At 45.7% G+C, this 25985-nt stretch overlaps 1 protein-coding gene across 1 annotated transcript in view; it reads right to left on the bottom strand.

The window, feature by feature from the left end:
• The window catches only part of VAMP7 (vesicle associated membrane protein 7), a 19906-nt gene extending 7852 nt beyond the window's left edge, over window positions 1-12054 (bottom strand). Inside the window, exons 1-4 of the mRNA XM_073641382.1 lie at window positions 11899-12054; window positions 4746-4893; window positions 4058-4115; window positions 227-364 (exon numbers count right to left, since the gene is read on the bottom strand). Coding sequence (XP_073497483.1) covers window positions 227-364; window positions 4058-4115; window positions 4746-4891 — 342 coding nt within the window. The 5' untranslated portion in view covers window positions 4892-4893; window positions 11899-12054. The remainder of the gene's footprint in view (window positions 1-226; window positions 365-4057; window positions 4116-4745; window positions 4894-11898) is intronic.
• Between the last annotated feature and the right edge of the window lie 13931 nt (window positions 12055-25985).

A 25985-nucleotide genomic window follows, 5' to 3' on the forward strand; every position in this document is an offset into this window, starting at 1 on the left:
GTGCGGGGTCACATGCGCTCATGTGAACGCGGCTTATACAGACTGTGATCATTCAGGCTCACATGACAATGACGGCTCCGTCCTCACAGCGGAGCTCAGAGGCGAAGGCTAAAAAGCTTCTGTAGCCCCACGTCCATGTGTATCCTGGTTACTGACTCCCCTCCACGTTTGCTCACGTCGCAGATTTATTATTCCACCCATCTACACATTGGGGGGATTTACTAACCAGCTGCGCAGCGAGGACACTGGAGAACTCGCTGTTCATGGCGTAGGGGAGCGCGGTCTGCGCCCTGGATCCATACGTGGTCTGAAACCTCTTCTTCACTTCATTCAAGAAATTAAAGGCCCGGGAGCGCTCGAAATCCTGAAAGTGACAGATAATATTATCTGAATAATCTAATGACTATTATAGCTCGGCCATTATAGTATAGAAATACAATATATTAACCCCTTAACGCAACCAATTTTCTGTTTTTGTTTTCCCTGCTTCCAAAAGTCATAGCATATAATATATATATATATATATATATATATATATATATATATATATATATATATATATATATATATATATATATATATATATATATATATATATATATATATATATATATATATATATATATATATATATATATATATATATACACACACATACACACACGTGTGCGTGTACCCCCCCCCCTGGCAAAAATTAAGAGACCACTGCAAAATTTTCATTTTCTGATTTTTCTCTTTATAGGTATATTTTTGAGTAAACTGTGCATTGTTGTTTTATTCTATAAACTACTGACATGTCTCCGAAATTCAAAGCTAAAAATTTTGTATTTATTGGTAGCAAATGAGAAATCGTCAAAATAATAAAAAAGATTTATATATATGTATATCTACAGTACAGACCAAAAGTTTGGACACACCTCCTCATTTAGGCTGTGTGCCCACGATGCAGAAATGAAGCAGAAAAAAAGCATGCAGATTGTACATGCGTTTTTCCTGCAGAATACATGCGTTTCCGCATGCAGATTGACAAGCGCTTTCCAGGCGATAGCATCACTTGGAAAGTGCTTGACAACTAGGTCACACTGTATAAATCCATGCAAACAGCATGGATTTATACAGTGTGAACCGTAAAAATAAAATAAAATAAAGCTATACTCACCCCCGATGCTCCGGCATGGCTGCAGCGCTCGTTCCTGGCTGGTTCCCGGCTGCCGGCATATCGCGAGACAGAGCGGTGAAGGGCCTGCGGTCACATGACTGACGTCACCGAAGGTCCTTCAGCGCTGCGGGCATGCAGAGAAGCCTTCGGAAAGGTGAGCATAAACTTTATTATTTTATTCTTTTTTTTACAGGTACAATGGTACCCAGGCCTGGATGAGAGTCTTCTCTCCTCCAGACTTGGGTACCATCAGCACATTGAAACGCATATAGAATCCGCTTGTCAAATGTACAGATGCGCATTCTATGCGTCTCAATGCAAGTCAATGGCGGCCATTCCGCTGCGCTTCAGCAAAATTAAATGACATGCTGCGGATTTTTGTACGCAGCATAAACGCTGCGGAAAAATCCACAGCATGTGCTTAGAACATGCGGAATCCCCTTGGGGACCGTGGGGGGCAGATTACCTAGCGTTTCACAAGCGTTTACGCTGCGGAAATTCCGCAGCATAAACGCTTGAAAAACGCTGCATGGGCACCCAGCCTTAAAGATTTTTCTGTATTTTCATGACTATGAAAATTGTACATTCACACTGAAGACATCAAAACTATGAATTAACACATGTGGAATTATATACTTAACAAAAAAGTGTGAAACAACTGAAAATATGTCTTATATTCTAGGTTCTTCAAAGTAGCCACCTTTTGCTTTGATGACTGCTTTGCACACTCTTGGCATTCTCTTGATGAGCTTCAAGAGGTAGTCACCGGAAATGGTTTTCACTTCACAGGTGTGCCCTGTCAGGTTTAATAAGTGGGATTTCTTGGCTTCTAAATGGGGTTGAGACCATCAGTTGTGTTGTGCAGAAGTCAGGTGGATATACAGCTGATAGTCCTACTGAATAGACTGTTAGAATTTGTATTATGGCAAGAAAAAAGCAGCTAAGTAAAGAAAAACGAGTGGCCATCATTACTTTAAGAAATGAAGGTCAGTCAGTCCGAAAAATTGGGAAAACTTTGAAAGTGTCCCCAAGTGCAGTTGCAAAAACCATCAAGCGCTACAAAGAAACTGACTCGCATGAGGACCGACCCAGGAAAGGAAGACCAAGAGTCACCTCTGCTTCTGAGGATAAGTTTATCCGAGTCACCAGCCTCAGAAATCGCAGGTTAACAGCAGCTCAGATTTGAGACCAGGTCAATGCCACACAGAGTTCTAGCAGCAGACACATCTCTTCAACAACTGTTAAGAGGAGACTTTGTGCAGCAGGCCTTCATGGTAAAATAGCTGCTAGGAAACCACTGCTAAGGACAGGCAACAAGCAGAAGAGACTTGCTTGGGCTAAAGAACACAAGGAATGGAGATTAGACCAGTGGAAATCTGTGCTTTGGTCTGATGAGTCCAAATTTGAGATCTTTGGTTCCAACCACCGTGTCTTTGTGAGACGCAGAAAATGTGAACGGATGGACTCTACATGCCTGGTTCCCACCGTGAAGCATGGAGGAAGTGTGATGGTGTGGGGGTGCTTTGCTGGTGACACTGTTGGGGATTTATTCAAAATTGAAGGCATACTGAACCAGCATGGCTACCACAGCATCTTGCAGCGGCATGCTATTCCATCCGGTTTGCGTTTAGTTGGACCATCATTTATTTTTCAAAAGGACAATGACCCCAAACACACCTCCAGACTGTGTAAGGGCTATTTGACCAAGAAGGAGAGTGATGGGGTTTTACGCCAGATGACCTGGCCTCCACAGTCACCAGACCTGAACCCAATCGAGATGGTTTGGGGTGAGCTGGACCGCAGAGTGAAGACAAAAGGGCCAACAAGTGCTAAGCATCTCTGGGAACTCCTTCAAGATTGTTGGAAGACCATTTCCGGTGACTACCTCTTGAAGCTCATCAAGAGAATGCCAAGAGTGTGCAAAGCAGTCATCAAAGCAAAAGGTGGCTACTTTGAAGAACCTAGAATATAAGACATATTTTCAGTTGTTTCATACTTTTTTGTTAAGTATATAATTCCACATGTGTTAATTCATAGTTTTGATGCCTTCAGTGTGAATGTACAATTTTCATAGTCAAGAAAATACAGAAAAATGTTTAAATGAGAAGGCGTGTCCAAACTTTTGGTCTGTACTGTATATATATCTCTAATGGATGGGAGAAAAGTTGGGCAATTCAAACTTTTTTTTTTTTTAATTCTCTAAAACATTTTTTACAGCTATTTTTCACTTTATTTTTTTAATTCATCTAGGAGACTTGAACCTGTGATAGTTAGATTGCTTGTACTATATATTGTAATCCTTCAATACTGCAATACATATTTCCTCCAGAAGCACCAGGATGTTGGCAATAGGGGCCTTCATCAGTCTCTCAGCTGCCAAAGAAACCCATCAGCGAGGGGCCAATAGGTGTCTCACTGGGGCAGTGCCACTGAAATGCCACTGTCAGAAATTGACAACAGCATTTAAATGGTTAAAGATAATCTATTGTGCCAATCTCTGATCGTTGTTGTTGGAGGCAGGTGCTGGCTGTGTAACACAGCTGACACACGCCATGTATGGAGTAGGCTCAGCTCCTCAGTCCGCTCCTTATGCCCAGATCTGATGGCGAACGTCAGCTCTGGTCGCTGCTATTAGCGACAGGTGCCGGCTGTATAAAAACAGCTGGCACCTGCTCCCGAATCATGGTGTACTATTATGTCCTGGGAAGGGAAGGGTTTAACAAAGCAATAATGCCAGCAAATAAATGATATGATGGTTGGGTTTCCCATCATGAATATCTGTCACTATGGCAGACCTATTAAAATAATTATATACATTTCTATTAGTTCCAGATGTAAAAAGTACTGCATTTGGGGCTAATTAATTATTAATCACGGCAGCTCTTGGAAAGTACTCACGTCATCGGTGATGCAAAGGTAGATAATCCTATCCTGACAGATGTAATGGAACAGGTAACTGTTAGAAGAAAAGACAAAAAAAAATAATTATAAAATTGTACAAACAAGTAACTGCACACCCTGCTGCTATCTCTAACACTGACAGGAGCAGAGGCTCTGACGAATTCATAACATTATAGCAGACCACTCAGATGGATAAAGACCTATCAGACATGCTACAGCAGCAACATTGTAGTAAACTTTTAATGAAGACTATTTAGAAAGTTGCTTAACTTTACATTTAGGAAGCAAATGAAGAATAATGAAAAAAAAAAAGGGTGTGAAAGTGCATATTTATGATCAGCGACTTTGCTGCATTGTCAATTGGGAGTCTAAGGTAGTCTGAAATCCGCCTCCACAGGTCATTTCCATTTAGACCATTAACCTGCAATTTGGAGTTTCTAAATTCTTGTTATATTTTGAAAGTCATCTACTGCTACCCTCGGAGTTGATGCAAAAATGAGCTGCATCTATACGGCAGCCTCCTCCTGTGTCAGCAGCATCACGAGGCATTGTATGATACACCTGGTGGTGCGTTCCAGAATGTAAGGAATCGGGTAGATTTCCGGTATTGTCCCAGCGAGCGTTCTCCATGTAATACATAACCAGTATTGATCAGAACAATGGGATCACACCTGCGGTGCCTCACCTGCCATGAGAGTAGGTCAGTTTGTTGTTTTCCGATGGGATCTTGGCCAGGATCTGCTCCGTCACCTCCAGGAAGTTTCCTCCGCACCAGGCATGTTTTGCCAATATGGTGGTTCCCCTCGCAACGACAGCGAACAGGATGGCCATATCTGCCAAGAGCAGAGCGGACATGTCAGAGAGCAGTCTGCAGAGGCTGAAAGCTCTGCACCATGTAACTCGTTACGTAGAATTTATCAAGTGCCAATTATCTGCTGGATGAAGGAAACCATCAGCTTGAATCCTCCTAGTCTACATCTCGTACCGCTCCTTGCTGACAACATATAGATTGCAAACCAAAAAAAGAAAGATTTGATGCTAATCCAAGGTAACATCATAGAAAGAGACCAGGTTAGAGACCGTATTATATGTAACTCATCATTGACGAGGATGATGAGGGTTGTGTGATTTGTTACCAACATAGATATAATTGGGCCAAACGATAAGCTGTAAAGCTGCCCACACTCTTTTGGCCAACGTCTACCTCTTCCGACCCATTCATACACATGCACACTCCACTTAGCAAGAGCACTCATGTGGTTTTAATGGGGAGAGAGGAGTAATGCATTGCCAAACACCTCTGCCAGAGACCTCCTCCTGGGAAATAAATGCTTGGCCATGTAGTTCAATATGCACGATTCTACTCTCACTTCATCTGTCGAGGAGAAATCGGGAAGTTCAACTGACCTTAATCCAAAGTGTATGGTGGCCTTAACTTGTTCTTGATTTTTCTTGCATGCCCCGAACAAAACAAAACCTATTCCTGGAACCCTTGTTAGTGAAAATCATCCGATGGGATATCTTTGCTTCTGGCCGTCAAAGCATGGAAGCATGATAGGAATTGTAGTTTTGGAACAGCTGAAGAGCCGCAGGTAGGTGACTGCCGAGCTAGAGAAATCTTACACGGAGAAGGTTGGCCATCACTTCATGTGTTTGTATGTGTATTGTGGTTTCACTTCAGCAGGTGTTATCATAATACTTCACGCACCATGTACTTAGAAATGCAAATCTACACCGGCTGAAGCTGCCAATACCTGGATACCATGGGGACAGTAAATAGAGAAGGAAACTCTCAATCATAGTGGAAAACCCCTTTAATCATACTGGTGCGGCTAAGCGACGGGACTGCCCAAAGGACTGGCCCCGCGGTGACGGCGAAACACCAAGGGACTGGCCCCAGGGCGACAGCACGGCCCCAAGGCGATGGCGCGCCCCCAAGAGACTGCGGTCTGTAATCAATTAAGGGGACGCCATAGCTGGGAGCATGTCCCATATAAAACAGGCAAGGAATAAGATCATACTTTTTTTCTCTTCACACTTCCTTTAAGAATAACCACAGTATTTTTAGTCACAAGGTAGACGAGACCCTGTTACAGGTATTAGATTAGGGCTCAGGAGCTTTATATTACAAATCTGATTTAAACAGATGAAATTGGACAAAAAAAAAGAAAAAAAAAAAGTTCCATTTGATAAAGCAAAATAACAGATGCAGAAAGCACGGAGCGGAGCCCGCGCCATAAATAAAGGCCTATAGTCAGACGAGACTCCCTCAGAAGCGGTAACCATAGGAATCCCCCATGTAAAACACTGACTTCCCTCTGACAAAATCGCGAGGAAATTACTGTTTTGCCTCTAATTCTTCACGGCCCGTTAGACGGTGATTGTTACAGATCTGCAATCCACTAATGAGAGTAATTACAACGCCAGACGGCAGAATATATTATATATTACCAGGCCGGTACTAGGAATAATCCGCTGCCAGGATAGAATGAGAATTCTTGCTTCATATCCGATAACACAGAACTTCTGATAGACAATAATCTTAAATTGTGCGGACTATCTGGCTCAAATTCACCACCGCCGTGACTACAGAAACTGGAGAATAGTCACACGGTGCAGTTTACTGTTGCAAATACTGAGACAAAAATGCGATGATTTTGTGTAATATTCCAGGGATTTTACTGCACTGTGTGAACAGATCACAAACAAAGAATGGCCCCGTTAACCCTACACCGGAAGGAAACTTGTCATCAAGACAATCATTTATATTATAGAAGGGATAATATAATATATATATATATATATATATATATATATATATATATATATATATATATATATATATATATATATATATATATATATATATATATATATATATATATATATATATATATATATCCCTGCTCCTCGGAAAGCCCCTTTATACTGATCCTTGTGACAGTGGCTAAACCAGTTCTTCAGGAGATCAATATCAAAGCCAAACTTCCCTGCCCCCGACGCAAGAACGTGGATTAGATGAAGGCACTTTCCGCGGTCTACGGTTAGAAAAATGATATAATCAGTGCGACTTCAGAGCTCACATATAACTGCTGGCCATGTATCAGTCGAGTGCTGACATTTGGATTTAGCAAAATGCACTTTATTTCTTCCATTACAGAGGAAGCAAAACGTTCCGGCAGGTGGATGTGGAGATCCGACATATTAATAGGAATGATGCAATTCATCATCCGCGTTTACTGAGGGTCATAAACCTGGTAAGGGAAGGTGGGGGCTCCATCAGTCCAGGGATGAGCCTTATTAATGTGCGGAGTCATCCGGCTGATTATATGGCATTAGTGCAGGTTACACGGGTGTGTGCTACGCCTAAACCATCAGTACTAAACTTTAAGACAGTTTTTAATTTTTAGCACTTTTAAAGTGATTTTTAAACTGTAAACTGCATTCGTTTTTTCCCGCAGATATGAAAACTTACAGAAAATATAAAATTTACTGGAAAAAAAAAAAAAAAAAAGTCACTGAAAATACTTGTAAAACAAAGCTTGAAACTCATGGAGTTTATGAAAACTAAGGGTTTGTTTAGTGCCGCCAATCAGTAAATTCACTAATTGGCTGTTATTCTCTTTACACACACAGATCGCGGTATTGATGCGCACTAAACAACCTGTAGTAGAGTGTTCTGTGCACAGGCGGACATTGTTCTCGGCAGTGAGAGTCCTGCTTATATAGGACGACGCAGCACCGAGGATGATGAGGTTTTGTGCTGCGCAAATCATCATTTCACCCAATGAACGAGCGTTTTGCTTTCAAGGCTGTGGAGTCTGTAAACCAAACCACCAGCTCAAGACTCCTCAATTTCCCTGACTTTCGACTCCACAGCCTGGCCTCACTACTGAGCGTGTACGTAAAGTGCAGCACAGATTCATCTCAACTAATAGCCATGATCTTTAGGTCTGGAACAGAACATTTCATAACTTTCCCAAATTCTTATGGAAACATTTACAGCACATCCTGCATTGTACTACTGAACCCAATTTATTATATATTTTAGGAGTCGGAGTCTCTCCATTTTATACCGACTTCAAGCACTGTTTTCTTGTTCAAATGGTGAGCAGTTTACACAAAGATTATCGTGAAACAGGCGTGTTAGAAATGCTAAAAAAAAATAAAATAAAAAAATTGAGTGCAGGAGGTCCAAAGTTAGTGCAGAGACAGACTGCTGTATAACTCGTGCGAGATCCCATAGCACTGAACGGACTGGCTGGCACCTCTCCTGACCTGAACATAATGTGATGGATTTCTATGCAGCTTCCAAGCTCATGTCAGGAGAAGTGCCGGCCAGTAAAAAGTTTACTATACGATGCGATCCTCGCATGAGAAATACAGCAGTCTGTCTCTGCCCTTAGTCTGACAACCTAGATTGCATCGCGGTCGTTTTCCCAAATGAAGGCCCTGTTCACATCACGTTTTGGCCATGTGTGTGACTGTCAGAGGTTCAGGCTCAAGGCCTGAAAAAAGGGATTCGGACAGAACGCCTGGCAGAGTAACTCACTAAAATGAGGCAGACAGAGTGGTTTTGTAAGCTGTATGGCCGCCATTCCCACCATGTCAAACCTTTTAGGTGGTCACAAAAGTATCTACCACACTATTGTGCTCAACGGACACCGCCAAAGAGGAAGCCGTAGGGAGCACAAAGTGACTCCATCTCTCGTAGTACATGGCTCTGAAGAAGTTAACGACCGAACCCAGTTTTTAAGGGGGTTCACAATGAACTCCTGAATGTGATGTGAACAGGCCTTTAATTAGCCTTCACCGATATCTGCCCTCTTCTACATCATCCCAGGTGACCACACTCAGAGGAGAATCAGTCGAATTTGCCAATTTCTGCAGGACAGGCCAGTTATCCAATTGTATGACGGCTTCTGAACTTCCCTAACAGAAAATGTCAAGTGAAGAAAGGATCGGAATTTTAATAAGATTAGATTTCAATCTGACAGATCCTTTGTCTACTTTATGGCTCCTGTTTACCAAGGTTCCGAGACAATGAACCATATCCCGGGGTCATGTCATCATACAAAGGGTCCAAATATATCATGATGATCCCCGGAGTAAAACTTTGTTGAGATCTGGAGTCCAATAGGCAGTACCACCATCTTAAGTTCCTCCATAAGAAGGCCAGTGATCCCAGCTACTGAGTACGGGGGTGGAGATTAATTCTGGGTACAGTTACAGCAGTTCCTCTATATACGGAGTTAGATGACAACGCGTTTCACATTTATTTAAGTAGGAACTGCTGATTGTGTCAGTTTCCTCCACCAAACCACAGCGTTAGACAGCTCATTTATCATTTTTAGGTTTTCCTAGATGGTCCATGTACTTTCAGACAACATGACCTCATTTGATAGAAAATATTCTAAACAGACAATCTGCAAATCACATGTGAAAAATCCCTCCCATCGTCCCTCCACGAATTGTAACAGAGCCAGGGCCTAGGAGATGCGTCTGATGTGTAGCTGCCATCTACTTCTGACATTTGTTAGAAGGGTCAGTGAACCAATCAGCTGTCATCTTTTAGCAAATCCATGCAGTAAGTGTTCAATTTCTGTACAGCACCCCCACAGGAGAAATGAGGTATTGCACACGGCCAATTCAAACCGTGTGCAGTGTGTTATGCAGGACAGGGCAGGTCCTCCAGAACAAGAGACGCTCTTTGCACAAGAAATAAAAAAAAAAAAAAATTATAATAAAATATATATATATATATATATATATATATATATATATATATATATATATATATATATATAATATCCTAGGATATTAATTTAGAACTTTACTAACAGTGCGGCCACAATCTGATCACTCGTGGCGAGCAAATGGCTGCAAGATGTTGCTTCATAATCATGTGGTCCCAGACTAGTGAGGTCACTTTATCCGCCCCTATGACAAAGCCGGCGGCTCATGGGAAGAAAGAAGTTCCTTTTCTCCCAGTAGCCGCACTTACAATGCAGTCCGGCTGCAGTACAGAAACACTATTTACCTGTAAATTAACCCTCTATCTGCAGGTAAAAAGCATTTTTCTAAGGTGACATGTCTCCATTAAGAAAAAAAAAAAAAAAGTCCTCAAAAGTAACAACAACATTTCTATGAACGCAAAACGGATTCCAATAACGTATCCCTTTATCATGGACCATACGGCAGAACACAAGTCTCTATAACTCAGGCCATCCTCGTAGACAAGGCTTTTAATGAGACGCGAGGACCTTTTCTACATAGTGGGAAACCGACTGTTAGCTGTAAGATTGACCAGGAACTACAAGTCCCAACATCCTGTGTCCTCCACACCAGTGGAGCATGCTGGGATTTGTACTTAGAAAACAACATACCAGTCTCGTCACGCTCCCATCACTGCTTTCACTTTTCATTGGACTTTACCGTCTGCTATGACCCCGTTGTGCAATGTTTCCCTCTCTGCCTGCCAGACACTGGCCACAAGCCAAACCTGCAGGTGCTGATGCCGTGTCCCAGCATTGTGCTCCTGGGTGCAATGTGATTAGTCCGTGATACGGCCACAACATAGGAATAAGTGTTATTGGAGAATTCAGCTAGTGATAGAGGGGAGGAGATCAGCGGCTGTCAAAGACACAAGGCGCCGCTTATCTCCCAGGATAGGAAAAATGCTTTTTTCAGTATTGGCTAGATCAACACAAGCGCAATAACTTTCCAAAACATTTTATATCAAATATTTTCCTCAGCTCAATGGTCCATTTTTCCATGTAAACAGAGAAAAAAAAAATTAAACATATTTGGCAAAATAGAACCATCAAAATGTAAAATTATTGAAATGGCTTAAAAATAAAACAAACCCCAGAATTAATAATTTTCCCCCTCAAAAATACAATAAAAGCGATCAAAACAACGTATATACCCCACGGCGGAGCACCCTAGCCCACGGCGGCCTACTGCAGCCCACCTTAGCCCACAGCGGCTCACTGCAGCCCACGGCGGAGCGCCCTAGCCCACGGCGGCTCACTGCAGCCCACGGCGGAGCGCCCTAGCCCACGGCGGCTCACTGCAGCCCACGGCGGAGCGCCCTAGCCCACGGCGGCTCACTGCAGCCCACGGCGGCTCACTGCAGCCCACGGCGGAGCGCCCTAGCCCACGGCGGCTCACTGCAGCCCACGGCGGAGCGCCCTAGCCCACGGCGGCTCACTGCAGCCCACGGCGGAACGCCCTAGCCCACGGCGGCTCACTGCAGCCCACGGCGGAGCGCCCTAGCCCACGGCGGCTCACTGCAGCCCACGGCGGAGCGCCCTAGCCCACAGCGGCTCACTGCAGCCCACGGCGGCTCACTGCAGCCCACGGCGGCTCACTGCAGCCCACGGCGGCTCACTGCAGCCCACGGCGGAGCGCCCTAGCCCACGGCGGCTCACTGCAGCCCACGGCGGAGCGCCCTAGCCCACGGCGGCTCACTGCAGCCCACGGCGGAGCGCCCTAGCCCACGGCGGCTCACTGCAGCCCACGGCGGAGCGCCCTAGCCCACGGCGGCTCACTGCAGCCCACGGCGGCTCACTGCAGCCCACGGCGGAGCGCCCTAGCCAACAGCAGCTCATTGCAGCCCACGACAGTATATAAAATCCACCAGCACTGGGGAAGTCTCGTTGATGCAATCTCTTGGTTATTTCAAAACTCCCTCCTGAGCCGGAGCAGCGCTCACATGACACATAATGCTGCGGTCAGCACCAGCCTGTGCCCCCACCATTACATCACCACTATGCGGCCCCTCTGCCCCCTAATAACTGCCCTGTCCCCCACACAATAGTGTGAGCCCCCCGTACCTGGAATGGCTCAGGCTGTGCGGTGCAGACACAGGCAGGGCGTTATTACATGCCAGCACTCTGCAGCTGCTTCCTCCCTGCACTGAGCACAGATCACGCTGACTTCCGCAGGTGACTCTTTGTCACAGCGAGGCATCATGGGAAATGTAGTCCTGCCCGGTGATTGCGCACAGCTTGCGCGCCCCCTGTCTGTGCGCCGAGTATCTGCAGCGCATTTATACCAGCAGACCCTGCTGTATACAGGAACAGAAGCTGTGATTAAAGGGGAACTCCAAGTTTAAGAAGTGACAGAATATGGTAAAGATGTGCCTGTACATCATGGTGGGGTCTGATCATTGGGAACTGTAGTGATCCTCAGGCTATGGTCACACAGTGCTTTTTTGCAGTAGTTTGTTTTTGCAGGAAAAAAGCTGCGTACATTTTGTATTTTACTCTTTTTTATGCATTTTTGATGCATTCAATAAAATGGATAAAAAAAAGCATCAAAGATGTTGAAAAAATAGACATAAAAAAACCCAAAACGCACCGCAACACAAGAGACACAAGGAAAAAAAACCTCACCGTGTGAATGAGATGATAGAAATCGCACTTATTTTACCGTTACTGTAAAACGCTGCGTGTTTATTCTGCATAAAAAAATGTAAAGGAAAAAAAAACACGGCAAAAATGCTACATGTGAACAAGGAGAGAGGTGGAGATCCCACAAGTGAACAGCAGCCATTCTGGACACGACAATGCTGACTACACTCAGGGGTTTATCTTTATTTTTGGAAGGTGAAAAAAAAGAAACTGATTCAAATTTTTATTTGTTTTTATTTGTAAATACTTTTATTTCTCGTTCTCCTGATGGACTTGAACCTATGGTCTTTAAACCACCCATACTCTATACTGCAGGACTTTAGTATTGGGCCAAGTTCAGACATCTATGAAACATGGTCCAGGCAGTCCATGAGGCCCCTGCAAGGCTGTTAAAGGGTTTATCCACGACTAGTGTTTGTTTGGTTTTGATCTGGCAGGTGGTACCTGTTCTGCCCGGCGCTGACACAGAGTGGTCACCAACCGCTCCTGCTAGCGAGTCAGCTGCTCCATGTCAACAGAGCAGCTCTTCTTTTTCTGGGTTACTCTGCCAACAGGGCTTGACTACCAATGTCATGCTGATTGACAGACTGCTCCCCGCAGTTGGGCAGCAGGGATCCGGCTGTCAATCAACATGATGTCTGCTGTCCTGCCCTGTCAACATAGCAGAGCAGAAGAGAAGACGCTGCCCTGCCGACGTGACGTCAGCAGAAGCCGCTGAATTGCCAGCCGGAAGGGTCTGTGACCGCTCTGCGCCAGCAGAGATCAGCGCCGGGCACAACAGGCAGGTAGGTAACAACTACCTATCAGTGAGCGCTAAGGCCCATAGTAAAAATAATTAAATAGTCCTGGATAACACCTTTAAGTTTGTGTCAGGAGACCCACGGCCGGACCGTGCATTGTGGTCCATACATTGTGGTCCATACATTGTGGTCCGTGCATTGTGGTCTGTACATTGTGGTTCGTACACTGTGGTCTGTGTATTCTGGTCCTTGGATTGTGGTCCGTACATTGTGGTCTGTGTATTCTGGTCCGTGGATTGTGGTCCGTACATTGTGGTCTGTGCATTGTGTTCCGTACGCTGTTGTCCGTGCATTGTGGTCCATACATTGTGATCCGTACATTGTGGTCCGTACATTGTGGTCCATCCATACATTGTGATCTGTACACTGTTGTCCGTACATTGTGGTCCATACATTGTGATCCGTACATTGTGGTCCGTACATTGTGGTCTGTGTATTCTGGTCCTTGCATTGTGGTCCGAACACTGTGGTCCGAACACTGTGGTCTGTGTATTCTGGTCCGTGCATTGTGTTCCGTACACTGTTGTCCGAGCATTGTGGTCCATACATTGTGATCCGTGCATTGTGTTCCGTACACTGTTGTCCGTGCATTGTGGTCCGTGCATTGTGTTCCGTACACTGTTGTCCGTGCATTGTGGTCCGTACATTGTGGTCTGTGTATTGTGGTCCGTGGATTGTGGTCCGTGGATTGTGGTCCGTGCATTGTGGTCTGTGCATTGTGGTCTGTGTATTGTGGTCCGTACGCTGTTGTCCGTGCATTGTGCTCCATACATTGTGATCTGTACATTGTGGTCCGTACATTGTGGTCCATCCATACATTGTGATCCGTACACTGTTGTCCGTACATTGTGGTCCATACATTGTGATCCGTACATTCTGGTCCGTACATTGTGGTCCGTACATTGTGGTCTGTGTATTCTGGTCCTTGCATTGTGGTCCGTACATTGTGGTCCGTGCATTGTGTTCCGTACACTGTTGTCCATGTATTGTGGTCCATACATTGTGATCCGTACATTGTGGTCTGTGTATTCTGGTCCGTGCATTGCGGTCCAAACACTGTGGTCCAAACACTGTGGTCTGTGTATTCTGGTCCGTGCATTGTGGTCAGTGCATTGTGTTCTGTACACTGTGGTCCAAACACTGTGGTCTGTGTATTCTGGTCCGTGCATTGTGGTCTGTGCATTGTGTTCTGTACACTGTTGTCCGTGCATTGTGGTCTGTGTATTCTGGCCCGTGCATTGCTTTCCGTACACTGTGGTCTGTGCATTGTGGTCAGTGCATTGTGGTCAGTGCATTGTGGTCAGTGCATTGTGGTCCATGCATTGTGGTTCATACACTGTGGTCTGTACATTGTGGTTCATACACTGTGGTCCATGCATTGTAGTCCGTAAATTGTGGTCCGTAAATTGTAATCTATACACTGTGTGGTCTGTGCATTGTGGTCCGTGCATTGTGGTTCATACACTGTGGTCTGTACATTGTGGTTCATACACTGTGGTCTGTGCATTGTGGTCTGTGCATTGTAGTCCTGCATTGTGGTCCGTACATTGTGGTCTGTATATTGTGGTCTTTACATTGTGGTCCATATTCGGACCAGTATAAATGGATGTTTGAATTTGGACTTGCGGTATATGGTCCAAGCAACAAAGGATGGTGAAGATGGAGACCATCAGCAGGCCACGGACTGCCACCATGCGTATTCATTGGCACCCCTAAATTGAATTAAATGGGGGCTGTAGGCCACTGGAATGGACAGCCCATGCCAGTGATTGACAGCAGCATTGACGTGGCTAAACAGCAACAGTCAGCTGAAAGACTAAACCCTAAATGCTCTGTTCACACTGGTAGCGTATACAGGGTAGTGGGAATACTAAAGAGAGAAAGAAGGTATGCAAACACAAGGATCACCATGACTATAGAAAATATGCTAATTTATTTATAACAGACCAAAACAAAAACATTAAAAACACAAAAAAGTCCATGACAATACAACAGACCACAACACTATAGTATTGGAGTGTAAAGCAGCTGTTTGTGACACAATATACAGAAAAGCCAATAGAAGATACAGCACAATGTGAATGAAACAAGATAAGAGCAATACAAACCCAAGCAGTCTATGGTCAATACTAAACGTGCTATACTGCATACAAAAGTATATTCTAGATTCAAGTAAAGACAAATATATCAGTAATATAAGCTACAATATATACGACTAATATAATAGTGAAGCACTGGTATGTGCAACACTATGTAGTTTTAAGTATGATCTAGATAGCAAACATGATTATATTATACTGCTAGCACACATGTGTCACACTCCGGCTCGTGAGCCAAATCTGGCCCGCAGGGTGATTATATTTGGCCCACAACGCTGGGGACTATGCGAGGCCATTATACTGTATATCAGACTATGTGAGGCCTATCATACCGTATGGAGGACTATGTGGAGCCCATTATTCTGTATGGAGGGCTATGTGGAGCCCATTATACTGTATAGAGGACTATGTGGAGCCCATTATTCTGTATGGAGGACTATGTGGGGCCATTATACTGTATGGAGGACTATGTGGGGCCCATTATACTGTATGGAGGGCTATGTGGGGCCATTATACTGTATAGAGGACTATGTGGGGCCCACTACACTGTATGGAGAACTATATGGGGTCAATATACTGTATGAAGGACTATGTGGGGCCATTATTCTTTATGGAGCACTATGTGGGGCCATTATTCTGTATGGAGGACTATGTGGAGCCCATTATACTGTATGGAGGACTATGTGGTGCCCATTATTCTGTATGGAGGACTATGTGGGGCCATTATACTGTATGGAGGACTATGTGGGGCCATTATACTGTATGGAGGACTATATGGGGCCTATTATACTGTATGGAGGTCTATGTGGGGCCTATTATTCTGTATGGAGAACTATGTGGGGCCATTATACTGTATGGAGGACTATGTGGAGCCTATTATACTGAATAGAGAACTATGTGGGGCCCATTAGACTGTATAGCGGACTATGTGGGCCATTATACTGTATAGCGGACTATGTGGGGCCATTATACTGTATAGCGGACTATGTGGGGCCATTATTCTGTATGGAGGGCTTTGTGGGGCCAATTATACTGTATGAAGGACTATGTGGGGCCCATAATACTGTATGGAGGACTATGTGGGGCCCATTATTCTGTATGGAGGGCTTTGTGGGGCCAATTATACTGTATGGAGGACTATGTGGGGCCCATAATACTGTATGGAGGACTATGTGGGGCCCATTATTCTGTATGAAGGACTATGTGGGGCCCATAATACTGTATGGAGGACTATGTGGGGCCATTATTCTGTATGGAGGACTATGTGGGGCCTATTATACTGTATGGAGAACTATGCGGGGCCCTCTATACTGTATAGCGGACTGTGTGGGCCATTATACTGTATAGCGGACTATGTGGGGCCATTATTCTGTATGGAGGGCTTTGTGGGGCCAATTATACTGTATGGAGGGCTATGTAGGGCCCATAATACTGTATGGAGGACTATGTGGGGCCTATTATACTGTATGGAGGACTATAGGGGGCCTATTATACTGTATGGAGGACTATGTGGGGCCCATTATTCTGTATGGAGGACTATGTGGGGCCTATTATACTGTATGGAGGACTATGTGGGGCCTATTATATTGTATGGATGTCACGGGTGTGTCAGAGGTGACAGTCGCCCTGCAGTTGGTTGCAGGAGATCTCTACGTTTGGCATTACAAACATCTTCTTAGATGAGAGGCTGTCACTAGGACCCAGCGGCTACTTTCCTCTGGCTAATTAGCTCCCTGGCCTGGGTGTATAAATACCTGGTGTGTCTGAGAGGGAGGTGCAGGTGATATTCATTACTACTTGTGAGGCTTTAGCAAGAGCAGTACTTCGTCCTCTCTGGAGCTTGAGACCGTGTTCGCATTTGTCTGGAGTCCTCTAAAGCTAAGCATTCTCCCCCTGTTTGTCTACCCTTGTTGTCTATAGAGTTTAGTGGAGATCGACTAGTGCTCATCTCCTCCCATCCCTAGCCTTAGCCATACTGCAGGGGAAAGTCAGGGCGAATTGGTGAAGAGCCATTATAGGGACGGTAGTTGAGACAGGGTGACACTTGACCAGACTAGGAGGTCTCCCCTTCCCCTAGAGTCTGGGCTCCCTTTCCCTTTCCCCTTTGTGTTGCACTAATTCTTTCCCACACCTGGCATGACATTATTGCCAGCCAAGTACGTTTTGAAAAGAGAAAAAAAAAAAGACTGAATTATTTTTTTTCCTCTCTGTGTTTTTGGGCGTGGACCTTTTTTTTTTTTTTCCCTTTCTCCTTGGTATGGGTTCAGTTGCAGAGCTTGCAGAGCGGCTGCACAGGCTGTCTCTGGAGTTGAACGACCTCCGCTGTGAGGTACAGCAGCAGCATCAGCGGCTACAGGTCGCCAATATGGGGTCTCTGCAGGTAGGCCTGCCCAGCCTGAACCCAACGGTTGCCCTCCCGGACAGGTTTTCTGGAGGTAGGGACACGTTTTTTGTATTCAAGGAGACCTGCACACTGTATTTTAAACTTCGTCCCTATTCCTCCGGAAATGAGAAGCAACGGGTTGGAATTGTGATCTCTCTACTGCAGGGTGATCCTCAATCCTGGGCGTTTTCTTTACCGCAGGACTCGGTTTGTCTCCAGTCTGTGGATGGGGTTTTTCGGGGCTCTGGCCCTTATCTATGATGACCCTGACCAAGTCGCTTTAGCTGAATCTAGGCTATGTCGCCTTCAACAGGGGATTCGGTCAGTGGAAACATACAGTTCGGAATTCCGTAGATGGGCAACGGATTCCAAATGGAATGACTTTACCTTACTGAAAGGATAAAAGATGCCTTGGTAGTATATAAAACCCCTCAGTCCTTGGAAGCTGCCATGTCTTTGGCCATACGTCTTGATAGACTCCTTCGGGATAGACGGGTGAGACCACCTTCTCCGGGGCCTTCTTGTCGGGGTTGTGTACATCCTGCCATGGGAGCGGTCTGGGGGTGAACCAGTACTGGGGGAGGTGGAGGAACCCATGAAGTTGGGGGGTGTCTCTGCATCATACATCTCCCCGGAGGTCGGAGATTCGCAAGAAAAAAGGCATATGGTTTTTTTTTTGTGGGAAAAAGGACATTTTGTTGGGATCTGTTCTTCAATTCCTAAACAAAAGGAGACTCGATTAACTCTTGGTAGTCTGGAATTGGATAAACAAGGGGTGCATTTGTGGCCAAACTGCAGTTCCTGCTTTGTCCTGACAGCAGAGGTGGTGCTAGAGAGCAAAATCTAGAAAATTTCTGTGTTTGTTGACAGTGGAGCCGGAGTCAGCATGGTGGATGCTGAGTTTGTGAAAACTCATGGTCTTGCTTGCTGTACTTTAGATAAACCTATTTCCATTTTCGCCATTGACTCGGAGCCACTTGCACAGAAAGCATTTACTCAGATTGTACATAATGTGAAACTGAGGGTGGGGTCAGTTCATTGTGAAATAATCCCTTGCTATGTCCTGGACAATCTTCCCACACCGATTGTCTTGGGTATTCCTTGGCTTGTTAAACATAATCCCTTGGTGGATTAGCAAACCAGGGAGATTATTGAATGGAGAGATTACTGCCATGAGAACTGTTTAGATATTTCCCTTGCTACTGTCTCTACAGAAATATTACTTGCTTTTCTGTCTGGTTTTGAGGACGTTTTTTCTGAGAGGGGATGTCAGGATTTGCCTCCTCATCATGCTTATGACTGTCCTATTAACCTGACCCCGGAGCTATCAGACCCTCATCTTCGCCCATGGCGGCAGGGTTCTTCTTTGTGAAGAAAAAAGATGGCGGTCTACACCCCTGTTTAGATTTCTGGGAATTAAATCAAATTAACATCCGTGATCCATACCCTCTTCCTCTGATTCCTGATTTGTTCAGCCAGGTTGTGGGAGCTAAGGTATTCTCCAAGTTGGATTTAAGGGGAGCCTACAACCTGGTTAGAATCAGAGAATGGGACGAATGGAAACAGTGTTCAATACCCCGGAAGGACATTTCGAGAGACTGGTTATGCCTTTTGGTTTGACCAATGCACCTACGGTATTCAAGCATTTCATAAATGACATTTTCCATCATTTGGTGGGGAGGTTTGTGGTGGTCTATCTGGACGATATTTTGGTTTACTTACCTGATTTTGAGACTCATCGGGGGCATGTTAAACAGGTGCTCCAGATATTAAGGGATAACAAACTTTATGCCAAACTAGAAAAATGTGTTTTCGCTGCTCAGGAGGTGCAGTTTTTGGGGTACTTGTTGTAATCTTCGGGTTTTCTGATGGATCCGGAGAAGATCTGTGCAGTCCTTGACTGGGAACATCCCGAGAACCTGAAGGCTCTACAACGTTTTCCGGGATTTACTAATTTTTACCATAAATTCATCCAAAATTACTCTGTTATAGTGAAACCCCTTACTGACACGACCAAGAAGGGGTCTGATTTTTCCAAATGGCCGAATGCTTCCCTCCAGGCTTTTTCTTCCTTAAAGAATCATTTTGCCACTGCACCTATACTCAGCTAACCTGATGTTTCTCAACCCTTTATTGTGGAGGTTGATGCATCGGATGTTAGGGTTGGGGCTGTGTTGTCTCAGGGTTCGTCCCTTGGTAAATGGCGTCAATGCGCCTTCTTTTCTAAAAAATTGTCTTCAGCTGAGAGAAATTCTGACGTGGGTGATAGGGAACTTTTGGCGATCAAATTGGCGTTAGAGGAATGGCGACATTGGTTGGAGGGGGCTGTCCATCCTATTACTGTTATTACTGTTATAAGACACCCAACTGGGATTTGTTCCAGTTGGAAAAGGACCTACAGTGCTTCTACTGGTCTATACACCTAAAGACTCACTTCGGTCTACTTAATGAGACCTCCGTGAGCAGGATACCTCCACCAGGGGGTGACCCTGCCCCAGAACTCTCCATCACCACCTTGGGTTTATGCAACACGAGCTCTTTCAGCCCTCCACAGAATAACCACGCAACAGAAACCATGATAGGCCTCATTGACAGAGATATTAAGAGCCTTTTATATCAACAATGTTTAGGGTTCTTCCCCACCCACCAAAACCTCACCAGCGAAGAGCAAAGGGCCCTTAAGAATCTACAAAACAACAAACATATAGTCATCAAACCAGCCGACAAAGGGGGCGCAACGGTCATCATGGACAAGACATCTTACATAGATGAAATCCACCGCCAATTAGTCGACACAAACACATATAGACACATTGACTATGACCCTACCACTACAGTCCGTTCCAAAGTTCAAACCGTCCTCACCAGATACCTCGACCTCAAAACCATTGACTCCAAAACAGCCACATTCCTGACTAACCCCGACCCAATAACTCCGGTATTCTATACTCTACCAAAGATTCATAAATCTCTAACCAATCCCCCTGGCCGACCTATTGTAGCCGACTTCATCCTATCCCCACTGGCAGTTTATCTGAAAAAATCCTAACACCTATGGTTAAGAAAACACGGGCTTTCCTACTTGACACAAATGCCTTCCTGGAAATCATTAGAAACAGCCCCTGCCTCTCACCAGAGAGCCTACTAGTCACGATGGCTGTCACCAGCTTATACACCTCCATAACTCATGCTAAGGGACTGGAGGCCACCTCACATCTCCTCTTGCAATCCAACCTATCCCCCTCATCAATCCAATTCTGTCTAGAACTACTTTCCTTAGTTCTCCATGAAAATTTTTTTCTATTTAGGGATGAATTCTACATACAGGAACATGGGACAGCAATGGGCTCTAACGTAGCGCCAGCTTATGCAAATGCCTATATGCACAAATTCGAAGAGGAATTTGTCTACACCAACAATTCCTTTAAGCAACACTGCACTACCTACCATCGCTACATCGACGACATCTTCCTTATCTGGAAGGGTCCGGCTGAGACACTTACCTCCTTCTTTACGTACCTCAACTCTATCAGACCTGAGCTACAATTCACCCTTAACTATGACTTGAAAGAGATCTCTTTCCTTGACACAATAGTCATTAAGGACAACCATGGTGTTATGCACACGCCCGGGCTAAGCGGCGTGTGCGTGTGATTGGTAGTGATTCCACTGGACCGTGCCGGAGAGTGAATGCCTGGAGGGGCGTGACTAAGTATTCACCCGATCCGACCAGGGTCGCACGACGGCATACGACGCCAGTGCACCAAGGAGGAACCGAGCAGAGGGACCAGGTGCTACTCCAGGACAGACCCCGGACACGGCTGTTGACCCACACAGGGGAATACAGGAACAGGCTGGTAGGCTGGCACACAGACTGGTGGGTATAGGCAGGCACGACTGGTATGCAGGCAGGCGGGTATGCAGGCAGGGGGGTAAAGGCAAGCACAGCTAGAGTGCAGACAGAGAGGCACTAGCAGGTAGGAACACAGGCGGGATAGGACCCAGTACACACCGGGACTCAGGAACAATACAGGCAGAGGGTTACAGGCAAGCACAGCTAGAGTGCAGACAAGGCTGAGCAGGGAGGACAGGGCTCTGTTCACACGGAACAGACAGGAAGGGAAAGACAGAGCCAGATACTCACACAGTACTTGCAGAGACAACAAGCAGGAGTTAGGTACGAGTTCAGACTCTGCAGAAAAAGGAAGGGAACGGACATAGAGGCAAAACAGGTAAAGGACAGGAGAGAGTTCAGACTGGAACTGAGTGTACGGAGGAGACCGACACTGCAGAGGGATACAGGAGTGGGTCTGGGAATACGGCCCCCAGAGAGGCGGAACGAACAGGCAAGGAGCGTGTTCAGACAGGACAGACCAGACGCAGGAGCGGGTCTAGGAAATCGGCCACTAGAAGGCGGAACGAACAGGCAAGGAGCGTGTTCAGACAGGACAGACCAGAGAACACAAAAAGGACACAGTTCAGACACGGGAGCTGGTACCGCAAAGCAGGAGACATACAGGACTCAGTTCAGACACGGGAGCTGAAACCGCAAAGCAGGAGACATACAGGACTCAGTTCAGACACGGGAGCTGATACCGCAAAGCAGGAGACATACAGGACACAGTTCAGACACGGGAACTGATACAAAAAGCAGGAGACAAGAGACGGGACCTGGCACCTTCAGAGTGCAAGCACACACTGAAGGAAACACTATGCTCAGGCAGGGATAGAAGGGAGCTGCTGAGCTATATACCAAGTGACAGACAGCAATAGGCTGAGGACGCACAAGGGGTGTGACCCACAGCAGGTACAAAAGGCAGGAAGTGATCGGGCGCCGCCCTTAAGCAGCAGAAACAGACACAAACAGACAGCATGGAGGGAAGCCAGAGAGACATTCTGGACAGGAGATCAAGTGCGCCCTCTTGCACAGTGGGAGATGGACCACCATGCAAGGACGCCGCCAGGTATGTTACACATGGCAAACTAACTACTGACTTGTTCACCAAATCGACTGATTGCAATAGTCTGTTACACTACTCCAGCTGTCATGCCAAGGCCACTAAAAATAGTCTCCCCCGCTCCCAGTTTCATAGGGTTACCCGCATCGTCTCAGATCCCAATGTTCTTTCCAAGCGACTCCAAGACATGTCACAGAAGTTCAGGGAAAATCACTACCCCACCCAACTCCTACAACAAGAAAAAAACGGCACTGGACCCCAGACCACTGCATCCACCCACCACTAAACTGGAACGGATACCATTCGTCCACACGTATCACCCCCTCATGCCAAAAATCCACACTACCATCAATAAACATTGGCCCCTCCTGTCGAAAGCGTACCCAGAGACCCCGGCCTTCACAACCCCAGCCCTTATGTGTACCAGGAGAGCACCTAATATTAAAGACAAAATTGTCAGGGCAGATCTAGGGAGCACACGTACACACCCCTCTCAACGTCTACTTAGTGCCCGTTTCCACGGGACTTTCCCATGTTTAAACTGCGCAGCCTGTTCTAACATCATTAAATCAGATACCGTGACATATACCAGGACAGGAAAAAGCTACCCCGTTAAGGGATTTTTCACATGTGACTCGAACTTCGTGGTTTATGTGATCAAGTGCCCATGTGGGCTCCTCTATGTAGGTGAAACCACGCAACACATATGAGACCGCATTGCGAGCCATTAATCCACTATCCACTGTGACAAAAATTGGCTCCCACTACCTGACCACTTCCCTAAAGCAAAGCACACTGTGGCCTAGCTTCGCTTCCAAGTCATTGAGCAGGTAGCAAGACCTAGACGGGGGGGGGGGTAACCACATCAGACTACTTAAACAACGTGAATCTTACTGGATCTACACTCTACAAACCCTTTCTCCTAAAGGACTTAATAGAGAAATTGATTGGATCTACTAACCCATTCTTTCTCTCTACAGACCAACTGAATCACCATGACCACATAGGTGAATTTTAATTATTCCACGTTTTCCATTAGACTCTCTAGCTACCCATTACTACATCTATATTTAGCCCAAATGTTCTGCCCACGCCCTTGCCGATGCAGGGACAGATCTACCTAACCAAACCACTCAACCCTCTCCCCCTCCCATAGACCCACCTCATCACCTTTAAGGGTGTATGACCACCCTTACCTACCTCCACTCAATGGCCCTACTGATATAACATGGGTCGCAATCCTCTACAAACTATATGTGCTCCAGGTATGTGTATCCACCTCTTGACATGATTTTACCCTCCTCCCCCTCCACATGTGCCCAAATCCTTATACTGTATCTCCCCTACCATGGTACTGTGGTTCTATATACCCTGAGTGCGCCTTGTTACTCCACACTAAATCTGCTCCAGTACTTTCTCCCACTGACTATGGTCCGCGCATGCACCACCTGAGGGCAGCGCTTTGTGTACTGTAACCATAACAACCCTCAGTCGCTTCCCCCCTAACTCTGGACAGACGCGACGAGTCACTTCCGGAAGCCACGCCCCTGGACGTGACGTGCGTCCAGCAGCGCACAGCGCCCTATACAAAAGGAGTCATCAGTACCTCACTAACTCCACTCCTGAAAGCAGCAAGGCGTGGGAACGCCGCCCCTGCACCCTCCACAGCAATCACTAGTGGGACCTCCACCAGACAGACGTCACAGATGCAGGAGCACCTACTCCACTGAACGCCCCTCTAACCTATGCCACTTTTGTTATAGATATACACAGGCAGAGAGACAGAGAAGCTTTGTCACTAATAATAAAGAAGGTACTCGCAGACTTATACACCCATGCTCCCAGCAGTATACTCCATGGCACTAATACATGTTCCACCTACAGCTCTCCTCTGAACCACACATCGTGGCACTTGCCCTATACCTGGCTCATGGTCAAAACTAAGCACAAGTAAGGATACCACCCCCCCTCCTTTTTCTCTATTAACCCCTTGCTCTATGGTACTCCGTGACTGCTTATTAATGTATATACTGTCTGTTAGAACCTTGCTCTTAGGTTTTTTCCTTTGCTGGTCACATGACCTTGTTGGCCTATTTAATCCTGCTCCGCCCTTCTGGCTTTGCTGGACTTCATTGTATAACTACTTTCTAGCTAGCCTGTGCTCTGTATCTAACTCTGTTAGTTTGCTTGGTCTACGGACCTCTATGTTCTATATATTTTGTTTGTTCGTCTGTCTGCTACTATTTCTGTTAGGAGGTGTCCCATTTTCCTCCCAGTCCTTAGTACTTGTAGGGATTCCTTCCCACATCTATAGGTCTCCGTACAGACTAGCTTAGGACTTTAGCAGGTCTGGTTCCCTGTTACATCGTAGGGATTCAGCTGAGTTCTATCGTAGGGACAGATCTCCTCTCTTTCCTTAGCTCTGGTAGTAGAACATAACAGTAAGTCCAGCCTGCAAATTCTCTAAGGAAAGATTTTTCTGTTCCATCATGGTGTCGGTTCAGGATTTGGCTCATCGCCTGCAGGGACTCTCTCTGGAGGTGGCCGAGCTCCATCAGCACGTGAGTAACTGTCCTGGAGCACATTTCTTGGAGCCTAAGGTATGTTTGCCGGATTTATTTTTTGGTGAACACCGAGAATTTTTTTCATTTAAAAATGCTTGCTTATTGTATTTTCGTTTGAGACCCAAGTCCTCTGGGGATGAATCCCAGCGCATAGGGTTCATAATGTCACTTTTGCGCAAAGAGCCTCAGGAGTGGGCCTTTTCTTTGCAACCTAGTGATACATGCTTCAGATCAGTGGATAGTTTTTTTTCTGCAATGGGACTATTATATGATGATCCTGACCGTGTCGCATCAGCTGAGACTGAGTTGAGACGTTTGAAACAGGGATCAGGTAATGTGGAAAAATATTGTACTCATTTCCGTCGTTGGTCTACTCAAACAGGGTGGAACGATTCTGCTCTGAAAAGTCTATTTCTTGCTGGGCTCAATGAAAGGGTTAAAGACCTGCTAATTGCTTATCCTACACCTGAAGATTTGCAACAGGCTATGCAATTAGCTATACGGGTGGATAGGAGACTGCGTGCAAGCGTTAATGAGAGCAAATCCTCTGCTATGTCAGTTTCTGGTTATGAGAATGTGTGTACTAACAGTGGTGAACCGATGGAGATTGGATCGGTGGCACCTCGCTCTCAAGAAAAAGACCGTAGATTTTTTGAAGGCTTGTGTTTCTATTGCGGAAAATCTGGTCATTTGATTAAAGGCTG

Source organism: Phyllobates terribilis, unplaced genomic scaffold (genome assembly GCF_046119375.1).
Source record: "Phyllobates terribilis strain yellow unplaced genomic scaffold, ASM4611937v1 Scaffold_7__3_contigs__length_470593459, whole genome shotgun sequence".
Classification (NCBI taxonomy): Eukaryota; Metazoa; Chordata; class Amphibia; order Anura; family Dendrobatidae; genus Phyllobates; species Phyllobates terribilis.